This window comes from Pelophylax lessonae (genome assembly GCF_965119305.1).
Source record: "Pelophylax lessonae genome assembly, chromosome: 1".
NCBI classification, from domain to species: domain Eukaryota; kingdom Metazoa; phylum Chordata; class Amphibia; order Anura; family Ranidae; genus Pelophylax; species Pelophylax lessonae.
The window spans coordinates 465099787-465115258 of NC_138768.1; the positions used below are offsets into that span (position 1 = coordinate 465099787).

General features: G+C 48.1%; 1 protein-coding gene across 2 annotated transcripts in view; it reads right to left on the minus strand.

Annotated features, from left to right (window-relative positions):
• Window positions 1–6289: 6289 nt before the first annotated feature.
• The window catches only part of MIER2 (MIER family member 2), a 130525-nt gene continuing 121342 nt past the window's right edge, over window positions 6290–15472 (minus strand). For both annotated transcript variants that reach the window (XM_082243459.1, XM_082243460.1), the window contains exon 12: window positions 6290–7511. In XM_082243459.1, the coding sequence (XP_082099585.1) occupies window positions 7228–7511 (284 nt within the window). In that variant the 3' untranslated portion in view covers window positions 6290–7227. The remainder of the gene's footprint in view (window positions 7512–15472) is intronic.

Genomic DNA, 15472 nt, shown 5'->3' on the forward strand with positions numbered 1-15472 from the left:
GAAGTAATAGCCACCAAGAAGGCCACCTTCTGGGATAAAGTAAGCAAGGGAATCTCCCTGATGTTTTCAAAGGGAGGTTTCTGTAGAACCGACAAAACCAAATTAAGATCCCAGGGCGGTAAGGGCGCGCGGACTGGAGGAGCCAGGTGCCGCACCCCCTGGATGAAATTCCGCACCAAGGATTTGGTAGCTAAAGGTTTCTGAAAGAAGATTGCTAATGCTGAAACTTGACCCTTGATGGTGCTCAAGGCTAGCTTCTGCTCAACCCCTTGTTGCAAAAAGGCCAATATTCGAGACACCGAATAGGTACGTGGAGGAAATCCTAAAGATTCGCACCACGCAATGTAAGTCTTCCATGTGTGATAATAGACTTTGCTGGAAGTCGCTTTCCTTGCTTTAATAAGGGTAGGAATGACTGAAGTAGACAAACCTCTGTCCTTCAGTACTTGGGTCTCAATGGCCAGGCCATTAAAACCAGCGACTGTAAAGCACGAAGGTAAATAGGTCCTAGAGACTACAGACACTCCCTGAGACGAAGTTCCCACGGAACGTCTGCGACTAACATGTCCAAGTCGGCCAGGCCGGCTTGAAGAGGCCAGCCTAGAATTTCTAGGACCACTGGCGCTGATAGGATCTGAACCAGGCGTCCCTAGAGCTATCTGGCCCCGACCATCCGAGAAAGTCTGGTCGTTTTCTGTTCCCACACATTTATCAGATACCTGATAGTTATCAGGAAAGGTGATCTTTTCTGGTTGAACCTCAGGGACCGAAGTCACCCGACTAGAGGCTACTTGGCCTATCTGGTCAATCAGATCCGATTCCTGTGAGGTATCGGGACTAATCTTAGGAAAAGGTAAAGGAAAAGATCTATACAGGGAACGGTAACTACCGCTTCCTGTACTTAAATGTTGGAAGGGAAGAATCGCACCGGTAGTAGTGGTAGATGCTCGATCTAATGTCCTGAATACCGGTGAAAACGTCCCCCCACCCTGAAATCGGGTGGGGGCGCACCTTCAGGCTGTGTACTCCTTTACTTCGGGTTTGGCTGGGTTGGTCCTCTGCTTGTCCGACCATCCCTTCTTGAACCCTCCTGGAGGAGTCTTGCCTTTCCCGGGAGTACCAGCCGGGCGCCCTTTATGGGCGGTAAAGAAAGGTCCTCGCTTGTTGCGAGGTCCCTTAACTTTTGCAGCCTGTGGCAAAAAAGTACTCTTGCCCCCGGTGGCATCCTTAATGATTTCATCTAGGTTGGCTCCAAATAGACGATTCCCCTGAAAAGGGAGATTGGTCAAAGTCTTTTTGGAACCTAGGTCAGCTGACCAGCATTTTAACCACAGCACACGTCTGAGGATCACTGCTAACTTAGATGCATGCCCTAACAAGGGAGTAGTGTCCAAGGCTGCGTCACAGATAAACCGTAGCCCTTGTATGATCTGTTCTATCAAATCAGATGTCTCCTGGGGAATATCTTTTCCCCTAAGATCTTGGCGTACCATTTTCGCCCATTCCGTAAGTGTCTGGGAAACTAGACCAATAACAATTACTGGTCTAAATGCTGACCCTATCAGAGAAAAGATAGTGCGGGACTCCGCTTCTATCTTTCGATCCACCGGATCCTTAAAGGACGAAGTGTCCTCCACTGGAATAACCGTGGCTTTATTCAGCCTGGAAATAGGCGGATCCACGACTGGTGGTACCGTCCTCTTGATGGGCTTATTGGTCCCAAAAGGCCTTTCTGTTTCAGTTGCCTCTGCCGGTAAAGCCTCAAGTTTTAAGGTTTCTTGCACTGCCACAACTAGTGCGTCCACCAATGCTTCTTCCTGAATTATAGCAGGAGAAGAAGCGTCCTCCTCACTGTCTGAGGGGGCTTTACCTGGGATAACAGCCCTTGCAGAGGAACCTGCAACTGCAGTGACCATCTCTGAATCAGAGTCAGAGGTGTCAGATAGTATAGGGGTAGGCGGGGGTCGCTTCCTTGACCCCCGTCCCTGACAGGCCGCCTCCACCCGAGCCACCATAGACTCCAAAATTGCTGTAAATGACTCTATACTCTGTGCACCGGCGGGTCCCGAGGCCCCCTCGAGGGAAACAGGTGGGGGAATATGTGTGGCAGGGTCCATAATAACTCCAGTTACTTCCTGGATGATATAATTCAAAAGTAAAGAAAAAACTTTTTTTTTTTTTTGACCCTCAGTGCCATAAAAAAACCCCTTAGTGTTACCTGCTAGGGATCCCTATCGATCGAGAGAGAGAGAGATAGACCCCCAGGCTCACCACTTGATGTTCAGAGTTAAACTGCAACAGCTTACAGCGCTGTCTTAGACAAACAGGAAGTCTTTTGGCTGGCTGCCCAGGAAGAAGGGAGGCGGCTCCGCCCCTCTGCACGCCTTCCGGCACCTCCCCCAAGCTCCACGAGGTGTAGAATCACCTCAAACATGGCCGCCCCCATGCTGGAGACACGAGGCTACGCCAAAATGGCGGCTCGTGCGATCCAGCAAAAAAAAAATGGCGGCGGCCTGTGCTGACTAGCGGTGTGCTGCAGGCACACAACACTCTCTCTGCATGGGGATATGGCGTGGTTGGCGGTACCGGCCCTGGCGGACCGCATGGCCGTTCGGGAGGCCTGCTAATAGCTGGAGATCTGATTTGGAAGGCAGTCTACATGTCCATGGCTTCTGACTGGTAGGTAGCTTATACTTAACCCATAAGATTCCCAGAATGCCACAGATTACATCTTTAAAACATGTATACAATAGATTGTTAGCTCCCAAACCAAGCCTCCTGGCTTTTTGCACACATAAAATCACACTCAAAGTAGGAGGATTTGTGACATGTTATAGGATAGAAAGAACTCTTTCTTACCATACAGAGAGGGGCCCGCGTTCACCACAAAACCCGTCAGGGAAAAAAGGGGGAACATACTACTCACCATACCGGAACCAGGCGGGCACCAACTCCTGACAGTACCCCTCTCCACCGGAGCGGGAGGGCTGTCGACCGATACGGACGCCGTGACTCATGGTCTTTGGCGTTTCAGCGAGACGTTTAACTCGCGGGTTCAGTCCTTTTAATGGGACTTTGTCGCGGCCGACCCAGCGCGGAGCTATGGCCTGCACGCGCTCGTAGGCTGAACTGGGGTGACCACCGGATCTCGACATCCAGCCCGTCGCCCAGTTCAGCTTTCTTGCTTGAAGATCTCACAGGAACACTGGAGAAAAAAAGCTGTCTAAAAATCCTTTTAGAAAAAAATTCTTGCCAGGACCTAAGATCCCAGCAAGGTATCTAGGTCCTTACTCCTAACTAGACAGAAAATAACTGATTTGCTGAGGCAGAGAGAGAGAGGATATACCCTCTGGGACTGCCCCTAGGGTGTGGCCAGAGCTTTTTAATTTCCTGTCTAGTCCTGCTCCTGCGGAGGTAACATAACCCGAAGGTGGTGTATCACCGAGGACTACGTCTGTCGATGAGCGCTAGAGAAACACTTTTGCCGCTCTGGATGGCTTGTGAGTGACAAAGGGAACCTGCGCCTCCGTCGCAGCTGCGTCCTCCATCTTCAAGGTCTCACGCACAGATACAATCAGTGCTTCCACCAGCGCTTTAGAGGTTGTGGATAAGTAGGAATCATCCTCACTATCTGAGAATTCTGGGTGTGTGGTCTCAGACCCAGCAGGGAGATCCACGTCCGTGGCGGCCGAATCAGATTCAGGATCTGATGAGACAGATGAGGCAGTGGAAGGCGGGGGGCGCTTTTTACTAGCCTGTCGCCTGAAAGCCACCTCCACCTGGGACACAAAGGACTCTAGGACCGCCGTCAGTGCATCAATGGAAGGTTTGGACCCAGAGGGCCTCATAGCCTCAGAGAGGGGATCAGGTGGGGAGATGTGCTCCAAAGACTCCATTAGTCACCAGGGGGACCCCCACAGAAAGTTGAAAACACTGCAAAGGGACATCCCCCACCGCGCTGGCAGCACCACCCAGTCGCCAGGCACAAAGTACCAAGTGATACTGAGCAGAGAGGGAGAGGACCACACCAGACTTAACACCCAGCAGAAACAGGCACCTGCAGCCACCAGGATAATCTGCACTCCACGCGCCGCGATCCGGAAGTAAAAAAATCCAGGAGTCAGCACCAGGGGCTCCCACTGCAAAAATTGCCACCCGCAGGGCCCCACTGTCACGGCCGACACTATTTTTAATGGCAAACCACCGCGCTAAATGGCCGCCGGACTACACAATCATGGCCGCCGTGCATAGAGCACACAGGCTACCGAAAAATGACAGCACCACGAGGCTCCCAGGAGGGATCCATAGGCCTTAAGGACAGGCCCAGACAGGATGGGGGGCCCTGGCAGGAGATCCCACCAGGTACAACCGCCCCCCGCACAGCTGATCGTCTGGTCACCAGCGGCGGACCCCCTATCGCCAGTATTGTGCCCTGGCCTCCATCCCAGGAGGGGGACCAGACCACCCACCCAGCCCCAGCATAAATGGAGGGGGGGGTAGGATCGGGGGACAGATGAAGGGGTGATGCCTGATGGGAAGGAGCGGAACCCAGGGGTCCGACCATCCCAAGGAGGGGCCTACAGCCAGCCCAAAAACCTCCAGGGGGAGACTGCTACTCACCAAACCAGGCAGGCACTGCTCCAGACCGAACCTCCTCGCCATCAAAATGGGGGGTTGTCCGCCAGGAGGAACGCTGCGGCTCAGGTCGAGACCCGGTCGTATGCGACCTCGCAAGGCGTTTAACTCGCAGGACAGCCCCTGTCTGGTGGGGCTATGTCGCAGCCGACCTAGCGCAGAGCTGAGCTCTGCGGGCGCTTGCTGGCCAGACTGGGCTGACCACTGGATCTAGATTATCCATCCCGTCGCCCAGTCCAGGAGTTGACTGTAGATCTCACAGGAAAAAAACTGCCAGGACCAGATATTCCAGCAAGGAACTAGGTACTTACTCCTGACTAGGCAGAAAAAACTGAGTACCTATAGCAGAGAGAGGGAGTATACCCCCTGGGATTGCCCAAAGGAGTAGCCAGACTTTTTTTCTGCCTAGTGCCCGTCAATGAACGAAAGATAGGCAAAAAGGGAAAAAAGCTGTGGGAACACAAGTCCCAGTAGAAAACAACACGTCCATATTCCTGAAGACACTAGGCAGAATGACTGGAAACCTATAGCAGAGAGGGGGTTTTATGCCCAGAGAGGACTGCCCATAGTAGGTGTGGAGTCTTTTTTCTGCCTAGTGTCCTACCCTGTAGGTGGGGCTATAAAACCCTGATTGGTCATGGATAAAGAAGAAGCAGCTGTGTCCGTCAATGAACGTAAGAGAAAAACCCAAAAAACTGCAGGTCTGTTTTTTTTTTACATTGCCGTGAACTGACAGTCCATTCGTGAGGTACTGGCTGCTTTATTGTAACCATGTCAACGTGCAAAATACTGCAGATAAACCTGTCATCAGTCATAGAAACATAGAATGTGTCGGAAGATAAGAACCATTTGGCCCATCTAGTCTGCCCAATATATCTGAATCCTATGAATAGTCCCTGGCCCTATCTTATATGAAGGATAGCCTTATGCCACACGCGGCAATGACATGAAACTTTTATAAATGGAGCAGGGGGGTAGAAAGGGCAAGCATTTTATTGCAGCACATTGGACAGAATCGAATGTCAGTGTACAGCAGTGCCCAACACCACTGTACAGCGATATGAAGAGCCCCTTTTGTGCACTTTAAATAAAGTGTGTATAAAAGAAAAAAGGGAGCTGTGTGATGTACATCAGCTCACTGCAGCTGGAATGGACAACTATCACACAGTAACCCCATTGTGGTTTTCTTTTCCAGTAATTTTTATTATTTTTTTTAAGTCTTAGGACTCAAGCACATGTACTTTAATGTACTTTAAAGGATATGGTTTTCTTACACAAACAAAGTTTCCCATCCTCAAATAACAAATAGTGTTCGGTAACAATTTGGTTAGCGGAATTCATGTACCCCCTGTGACCAAATTCTCCCACCAATTTCTTGATAGATCAATTAAACCACCTTATGACCTTTTTTTCAAGATCAAAGAGAAGCTCCACTGTGGTTTTACTGTGTGGCAGTGGTCTGTTTAATGTGAACGGGCCCGTAAAGTGAATTGGACTCTTCCACATGCTATCTAAAACTAAAGAAAGAATTCTAATTAAAATGCACTTTAATTAACTCTCCTCAAGAGCAATACAGTAAATGTAATATGATCCTGACTGTATGAAATATTTCTATTGAACAAGGTTTTTATCAATTCAAAAGAAATTACTCATGTTTTCTTTATTGATGTTAGTTTTACAAAACCAAATAAAATTAAACTCCAAAATGTACAAGTAAACATAAATGTTGTTAAAAAATACAGCTGAAAGTAAATAATATCAAAGAAAGTATGTCAAACAAAAGATTTATTGATCTAATAACACACCATGCTGTCTGCACATTACCATAGTGGCGTGCTAGCAGATTAGCTTTTGGAAGAATTCAATGTAACCTCAGAAGATCACTGCAAGTAATACCAAACTCTTCCACAACCTATCCCCATTTTAACAAAAGGAGCAAAGCTTAGTATGGAACCAGAGCTTACCTGGTAGGGAGGTGTGCCTTAATATCACCCTTCCAAAATACTTTAAACAATTATAAATAAGGAAAGCAGTGCCTACCTTCCAAACACACCTGGTTTGCAACATAGCCTTTTCCCCAAGGCTATAGCTGTACTTTAGATATGAAGATGCGTTTAATACATTTTCATGACAGTGCAGGCAATTGTGGATTTGTTTACGCTAAATTCAGTCAAAACTTACTGTTACTGACCTTAATAGTTTAACATTATGACAGCCCTTGCTGCATAACACTACTTAGTGGCAATATGATTCACCCAGTGAGTGTGACCAGTTAAAGCAGATCAAATTTTATGTGCAATCTAAAGATGTTTGTAAGCTAGCAGTGTTAAATGTGAGTAAAGAAACTTTATAAATAAATTAAACAGCATTACAAGTTGCTTAAACCAAGCCATTTCCAGCACATAGTTTAATGAATACTTCAAATTATAAAGCCTCCAGATTTTCTGGTATTGTTAGTTATGTCTTCCTGAGTTGATGCAATTGAGCATCTATAACCCAACAGCCGATAGACAGAAGGAATAGTGAAAGCTTTCTTCTGCTAGAAAGAATAAGTCCAAGGCAACTTTAAAGTAGAAGGTAAGAAATAAATGTTTAGGAAGAATAGGAACCAGTGCAAAAAAATGATTGCCTTGACAAGAAGTTATGAAGAGGTAACTCAGCCATGTTTAATTCTTCCAAAGGATGGTCTTGCTTTTTTGCATCAGGTAATGAAGGTAGTTCTGACTGGTGTGGGTCAAGGCTGATGGATTCATTGTGCAGGCCAAGAGATTGCTGATCCTCCTGGTTAGAACAAGGGGACGTGTGAAGTCTGCAAGGGTATTGATCTTTATTGCAGGTGCAGGTACTGTCCTGAGAGGAGCTCTTCTTGGGTCCAGCTACATTTATAAAACATGGCAGAAAACAATTAACAGGCACACATTACAACACTAAAGGATTTATATAGTATTAACAGTTTGTGCTGCGATTTACATAACCAGTGAAAAAAAAAAAAAAAAAAAACGGCTTCTAGAATGAGTACACTAAGCAGATATAACTGGATTTTTGACTTACCGTAAAAAATCCCTTTCTCTTAAGTTCATTGATGGACACAGTTCTCTCTGATCCACATCAGTAGGGTTATACTGCCCCTACAGGAGTAGGACACTAGGCAGAAAAAAGTTCTAGCTTTGCCTTTGGGCAGTCCCAGAGGGTAAACCGTCGCTCTTCCTGCAGAGGATGTCAGTTTTGTATCAAAGCAGTGTCAGAAAGTAACACCAACCCAACTCAAAAATAGAGGCGCGGGTACTGCGTCCGTCAATGAACTTAAGAGAAAAGGATTTTACGGTAAGTCAAAAATCCAGTTCTCTATCGTTCATTGGACGGACGCAGTGCTCTCCGATTCATATCAGTAGGGGCGTCCCAAAGCAGTGCCATAAAATGAGGGGTGGGAACAGCAGAAAAGAACAAGTCCCCAAGGTTAAACATAGCCAACCAGGCAACATAGGACTCAGCAGAACAAATTATGTGACTCACCTGAAACAAACAGTAAACACCCTCAAGGAAGGCCGAAAGCCCTCCAGACAGCAGCCAGGAAAAAAAACTTTGTGGCCAAAAGAGGCATCTGCAGATGCCAGCACATCCACCTTATAATATTTGGCAAAGGTGTGAACAGACTACCAGGTAGCCGTCTCACAACCTGGAGCAAAGATGCCTACAAGGAAAAACAACGAAAAGCCCAGGAAGCACTAGGCACCGAGTAGAACGCACCGGAAGAGGGAAAGGTAGGACCTGACCCTCAATTGAATAAACCTGCACCACCGTCTGTCCAATCCATCATAGAAGAGACGCACCAGACGCAGGCAGTCCCGTTCACGGGCAATCGGTAAGTACAGAGTGTGAGCCTGACTTACGAAAAGACTCAGTAGTCGCCAATTACACCTTGAGCGCCCGCACTCTAAATAGTGTAAGCAATGCACATTCCTTAGAATGTGAGGGCTCAGGGCACAAGATGGGAATACACTGTCTCCATACAAGTGAACACCAGGAACCTCCTTCGGAGGGAAGGACGGATCCGGACGAAGTACCACCTGGCCCCATGATCAACATATAGGGAGAATGACAGGACAATGTCGCCAGTGCAGACACCTGCGTGCAGAGTGACAGCAACCCAGAAGGCCACCTTCTGTAATAAGGTAGGCAGGGGATACCCCCGAATACTCGCAACAGAGGTTCTTAAAGAACCGACTGTACCAAAGCAAGGTCCCCAGTTGGTGACAGAGGTTGCACCGGAAGTACCAAGTGTCGCACCCCCTGGAAGAAGTCACGCACCAGGGCACAGGCGGCCAACGGCCTTTGGAAGAAATATGCCAAAGCCGAAACCTGAACCTTGACAGTACTCAAGGCCAACTATTGATCAACTCCCCGATTAAGGAAGCCAAGATCCGGGCCACCGAGTAAGAGCGAGGGGGAGCCCACTCAATATACGATTGTCTTGTATAATGAACAAAAATCATCCTAGAAGTCGCTTCCAACGCTTCAAGCAGGGTGGGAACCACTGAAGCAGCCAAACTCCCGTCCTTCAGCACCTGGCTTTTAACAGCCAAGTCGGCAAAGTCAGCGACCGTAAAGTCAGACGGTAGATGGGCCCTGGAGACAATAACTCTTCCCCAAGATGAATTCTCCAAGGAGCCTCCGCGAATAGCCTGACCAGGCCGGCGTACGAGCCACGAGAAAGACCTGAATCCCTTCCGCCTTGATCCTGCGCAAAATTCTTGGCAGAAACCTGGGAGGAGGAAAGGCAGACCGCAGCCAATACTGACCTTGGCCCATCCGTGAGCACGCACACACGACCATGCCGGCGGCAGCCGTGCGCAGGTGACCATGCTAAACTCCACGGCATCGTTCAAGTTGAACTTAGCGAATGGTCTCGCCCATGACAGAACCCATGGTGCCACCACTGCACCTGCCAGAGGGTCCCGGAAGCGGGCCACAAACCGCAGCACTATCCCGTAGATGTGACGCCAACAGGTCCACGTCTGGAGTGCCCCCAACAAAGGCACCACTGCTGAAACACCTCGGAAAAGCTGGAACAAGGTGCACTGCCCAACGAAGAATTGACACGTCCAAGGCCGCAAGGACACCCTTGGTGCCCCCTTGGTGAATGACATAAGCCACAGTTGTGGCGTAGTCGATTGAACGTGCACCGGGCAGCTGCATGAGCCTGATCCACTGAACCAGGCAAAGCCGGATCGCTCTCAGCCCCAGGACATGGATCGGTAACCTGGATCCTCCAGGGACCATACTCCTGAAGCAGAGAAACTGCCAAGGACTCCTCCCAACCCAGACAGGCTTGCATCCACAGTGATAATTGTTCAGGAAAAAGGGGAGGAAGGGTTCCAGAACAAGACTCCCTGGTCAGCCAGCTTAGCCGGATCCAAAAGTCCAGAGAGTTTGGATTCTAGTCCCATTCAAGAAGGATCGCCCTCTGGGGAACCACCGAGAGGGATTGAGCGAAAGGGACCGTCTTGAAAGAGACAGCATCATCAGTCCCAGAACTTGCATGCAGGTTCCGAAGAGACGACCATGTGCGGGTCAGTAACAGTTGAACCGCAGTCTGAAGTTCCAACAGTGTTTAACCCGGAGGGAGAAAACACCCTGACTCTGGGCGAGTCCAAATTCAGGCCCAGATAGTCCAGTCTCGTGGAAGGCACCAGGGATGACTTCAGAAGGTTCAGAACCTACCTGAATTCCCCCAGAGTTCTCGTGGTGACTTCCAAACTTGTTTGTCAGCACCATTGGGGACTCCACACGGAGAAGCAGATCGGCCAGGAACCCCGGACCGATATGCTCTGCGGCCGTAACAGTGCTAAGACCGTAGCGAACACCGTTCTAAAGACCCGAGTAGCAGAGGCGAGAGCAAGGGAAATGCCACAAACCAATAGAGATCCTTCCCCACGGTAAAAACGGAGAACCCGGTGGTGTCCTGAATACAACAGAATGTGAAGGTAGGCATCTTGATGTCTATGGAGGCCAGGAATCCCCCTGATGCAGGAAAGTCACCCTTGCGCGAACAGACACTGCCTTGAATGTCTGATCCGCACGGAACAATCAAGGCTAGAAGGTCCAGCTTGTTGAACCAGAGCCTGAACTGCCCCACAGAGCGCCTCAAGCAATCCAGGGACAGCCGTACATTGGAAGAGAAAAAACTCACCGGAACAAACAGATCAAAACCCAATCTTGCAACTGGACCGCATGACCCCCTGAACCCAGCTGCCTGGGATCCGGGCCAGCCGTAGGTCCGAGAACCAGCAAGGAAGACCCCCCACCCATAGGTGGGTGAGGACGCACTTTCAGACCGAGTAGGCCTCGTCCACAGAACTGGGAAAAAAAATGATCTCATGTCCAGACTAGGGTAGTTTGGAAACCACCAGAGGAAGTCTTGAAGGACTTCGCCACATCGACTGTCCCCCGAAGGACGAAGAAATTGTGGTGAGCAGAAAAGGGAGGGACCTCGTCCATAACAAAGGCCCTTACCCTTGGTAGCCTGTGAAAGAAGCACTCTTCCCCCCCCGCGAGACCTTGTATAATGTCCCCCAGGGCAGCGCCAAACAGGTGAGCCCCCGAAAGGGGAGATCCATTAAGGTCTTCTTAGAAGTTTGATCTGCAGACCAACACTTCAATCAAGTATAGGCCGGATAACTACCCAAGAAAAGGAGTCCAGCGCGGCATCGCAAACAAATTGCAGCCCCTGCGCCAGCTGGTCCAACAGCTCCCCCAAGGCAGGAGGGACTTGCCCCTCAACAGGAACTCCACCCATCAGGCAGAGTCCGCGCAGCAGGGGCAATCACGAAAACTGTGCCCAGTGCAGACCCGCCAGGGAGTACAGATCGCGAGCCACAGTCCGCACCATGCTATCCCCCCCAAGTCCTTAAAGGACAGGGATTCCCCCACCAGAACAACAGTAGGCCAATGCCCCCTAGAGACCGTACGTCCACCATAGGTGGAACAGTCCACAGTACTCCAGGCACTCCCACTGGCCTTTACAACAGAAATCCACCTCATAAATCCCCAAAGATGGCCGCCGCTATAACTGCAGACATCTCAGCGGTGGCTCAGATAATTTTAATAGATTTTAATAAAAGAAGTTGCGGGAGGGGGGTGGAGGGGGGTATGCGGCCTCCGTTAGGGGGTTAGGTGGGGATACATGGCCTGCAGGGTCCATACGGAACCTGACGAACCTACTGATATGAATCAGAGAGCACTGCGTCGGTCAATGAACAATAGAGAAATAATAGTTATAAAAACTTGAAAGTGGGGAATGATTAAGCCCGTATCAAGTTATTTTTGCTGTCTGTTTAGCTTAATTTCCTTGTCCTTAACAATATGAAATTAATGGCAAATCTCTCCAAAGTGAAGAGAATTATCTGGTTATTACCTATAGGGTGATTTTTCTCTCTATTGCTCTAGTGACAACTCAGAATGTTAGGATGTCCCCCTTGTGTTTTGTTTTGCTAACAATGAATTGACAGAGACAGCAATAAAATCTTGACAGCAAGTCTAATTTCTAAATTTTCTATCCAAAAAAAGGAATTTTGCCTTTCCTGTAAATTCCACATTCTGGAGTACAGTAAAGGACATGGACTGAGCATTCAAAGATCCTGGGTTATAGACCTGTACCTTAAAGTGGAACTTTAGTCAGAAAGTCCTGATAGATCACTTTGCTGGCCCTTTCTGCAGGTTTAATTATGTAAAACATAAAAAAAAAAAAAAAAAAAGTGCCTATACGGTTTAAAATCCAGTAATACACTGCCTCACCCTGCTCTGCACATGCTCAGTTACTCTCTTTTTTTCAGCACTATACCTAAAATCAGAGTCACTAGGGCCGATCTGCTACGGGGCTTCTGCAAAATGGCAGCCTCCGGCAAGAAGAAACAGGAGCAATGCTGGAGGCAATTTACAGCACATGGTACTTTTTGTAGCATAATTATTATCCACTTGCTGCCAAATCATGCAGCTGGTACGTCATTTGACTTCAAGTGGTTGTATTTGTATACAGTTATTACAAGCAGTGGGAGAAGACGTGTCCCCCTCCTGCGGCTCGCCTGGGCTCTCCTGCCCCACTGGGAGACCAGAGCTACTAGCCAGCATGTCCGCCAGGCTAGTTGGAGACCTGAAGAAAGCCAGAATCGGCTTTAATAGGGTCGTCGCTATGGTAACCCAGAAACTATGACATGACGTTGATCTTGTCACATGCCTATTGCTGTAACAAGGATGTTTACATTCCTTATGACAGCAATAAAAGTGATTAAAAAAAAAATTAAAGCAACAGTGTAAAAAATAAATAATTAAAAAAATTTTTTTTAATGCCCCCTGTCCCCCCCGTGCTAGTGTGCATAGAAACACGTGCGGGACCGAAAGCAAACCGCAATCGCCCCAAGCGTGCAGTATCGCTGTGAACATCGGACCATGGACAGTAATTTTAATACTAGACATCCTCTGAACATCTAAAGTGTTAACCTGTAAAGGCTTTTAAAGCATTGCCTATGGATAGAAAAAAAATTACGTCGTTTGTTGCTATTGTGGGGGCACGTGCATTTTTAACCACTTGCCGACAGCATACTATATATATATATATATATATATATATATACGGCGGCAGAGTGGCTCCTACAGGCAAAAGCACATATCGGTACTTTGCTCACCTAGTGCTCCCGCCCCAGATCGTCAGCAGGGAAGCCGATGCGTGTAAGGTGGCTCAGATTGCCGTAAACACAGCCGACCGTCCTTCTCCTTGAAATTATCACAGAGCTCATGTGATCTTTCTATATAGGATCACATGTCTATGGCCATCTCAGAAGCCACACCCCCCCCAGTTAGAATCACTCCCCCAGGGTCACATTTAACACCGATCACCTATACTGTTAACACCCTTCCCTGCCAGTGTCATTATTACAGTAACAGTGCATATTTTTAGCACAGATTACTGTAGTAATGTCATTGGTACCCCCAAAAGTGTCAAAAATGTCAGTTAGGGGTCCGATCTGTTAACCGCAATGTCGCAGTCCCGCAAACAATTGCAGATCACCGTCATTACTAGTAAAAAAATAAATAAATAAATAAAAATGACAAATCTTTCCCGTAGTTAGTAGACGCGATAACTTTTGCGCAAACCAAGAATATATACTAAGAATATGTAGCAGAAAACAAACTGGCCTAAAATTTTAAATTTTGATTTTTACATTTTTTTTTTTTTTGAGAATGTCATAGCAATTGTCCGTTAAAAGTAACGCAGTGCCGAATCGCAAAATAGGGCCTGATCATTAAGGGGGCAAATCCTACCAGTCTTAAAGTGGTTAAAGCGTGACATCTTTTATGCTTTACAAAAAAATTGGGTTATGACTGTTTTTTTGCATTCAAATTTAAAAAAGTGTATTTTTTTTTTTAACAGAGGTAGGCAGTTGGGTGACTTTTAGGAAGGGTAGAGGGATGAGTGCCAGGGAGGCCAGTCCTGAGTTGGTACACCCTAACAAATTTGCCAAGTTGCAGGTTGAGGGGGATATCAGCTCAGGGGTGGCAGTGCTGGAGCAGGCGCCCTCCCCCAGCTGCAAGGGGAGTGGCAGCTCCAGGAAGAAGGGGGGCCGAGATTCAGGAAAGGTTAGACAGGTTGTGGTAGTGGGGGACTCAATCATCAAGAGGACAGAGAGGGCAATCTGTCGAAACGATCGCGGTAGCCGGACAGTATGTTGTTTACAGAGCGCTCGAGTTCGGCACATCGCGGATCGGGTAGACAGATTATTGGGTGGGGCTGGGGAGGACCCAGCGGTCATGGTGCATGTGGGCACTAATGACCAAGTAGGAGGAAGGTGGAGGATCCTAAAGAACGATTTCAGGGACTTAGGGAATAGATTGAGGAATAGGACCTCCAAGGTGGTTTTCTCTGAAATACTGCCGATACCTCGAGCCACACAGGAGAGGCAGAAGGAGATTAGGGAACTTAACAAGTGGCTGAGGAATTGGTGTAGGAAGGAGGGGTTTGGGTTCATGGAGAACTGGGCTGACTTCTCAGTCGGCTACCGGCTCTTTAGTAAGGATGGGCTGCACCTTAATGGGGATGGTAAAGCTCTTTTGGGGAGAAAGATGGCAACCAAGTTGGAGGGGCTTTTAAACTAGAGGACGACTTTTAAACTAGAGGACGGGGGGGAGGGCTCAGAAGTAGAGTCAGTCAGGAGGGAGCAAAGGACAGAAGGCAGAATTAGAGTCAACAGCGACAGTAGTTCCATAACGTCAATGGGGGGTCTGTGCGGGAAAACCTCAGACCGAACAGGAATAAAAATAATCACCATTCACTATCAAACTTACACAAAACTAAGGAGTATATGCAAATGCCAGGAGCCTAGCTAATAAAATGGAGGAGTTGGAAATTTTAGTACATGAGGAGGACATAGACATTGTGGGAATAACGGAAACTTGGTTCGACCCCTCACATGACTGGCTGGCCAATATCCAAGGGTATTCGGTGTACCAGAAGGACGGGGGAGGGGTATGTCTCTAGGTCAAGAACAATGTAAGGGTAATAGAGAGGAGTGATATTACGGAAGGGATGAGTATGGAGTTAGAATCCGTTTGGGTAGAACTCCACAGGGAAGAAGAAAAGAGAAAAGTAATTGTGGGGGTTTGCTATAGGCCATCCAACCAAAGGGAGGAGGTAGAGCTGGAAGTTATAAATGGATTTTGTAAAATCTTACCGTAAAATCCTTTTCTCTTAGCTCATTGACAGACGTAGTCCTCGGTGATACACCACCTTCGGGTTATGTTGCCTCCACAGGAGCAGGACTAGACAGGAAATTAAAAAGCTCTG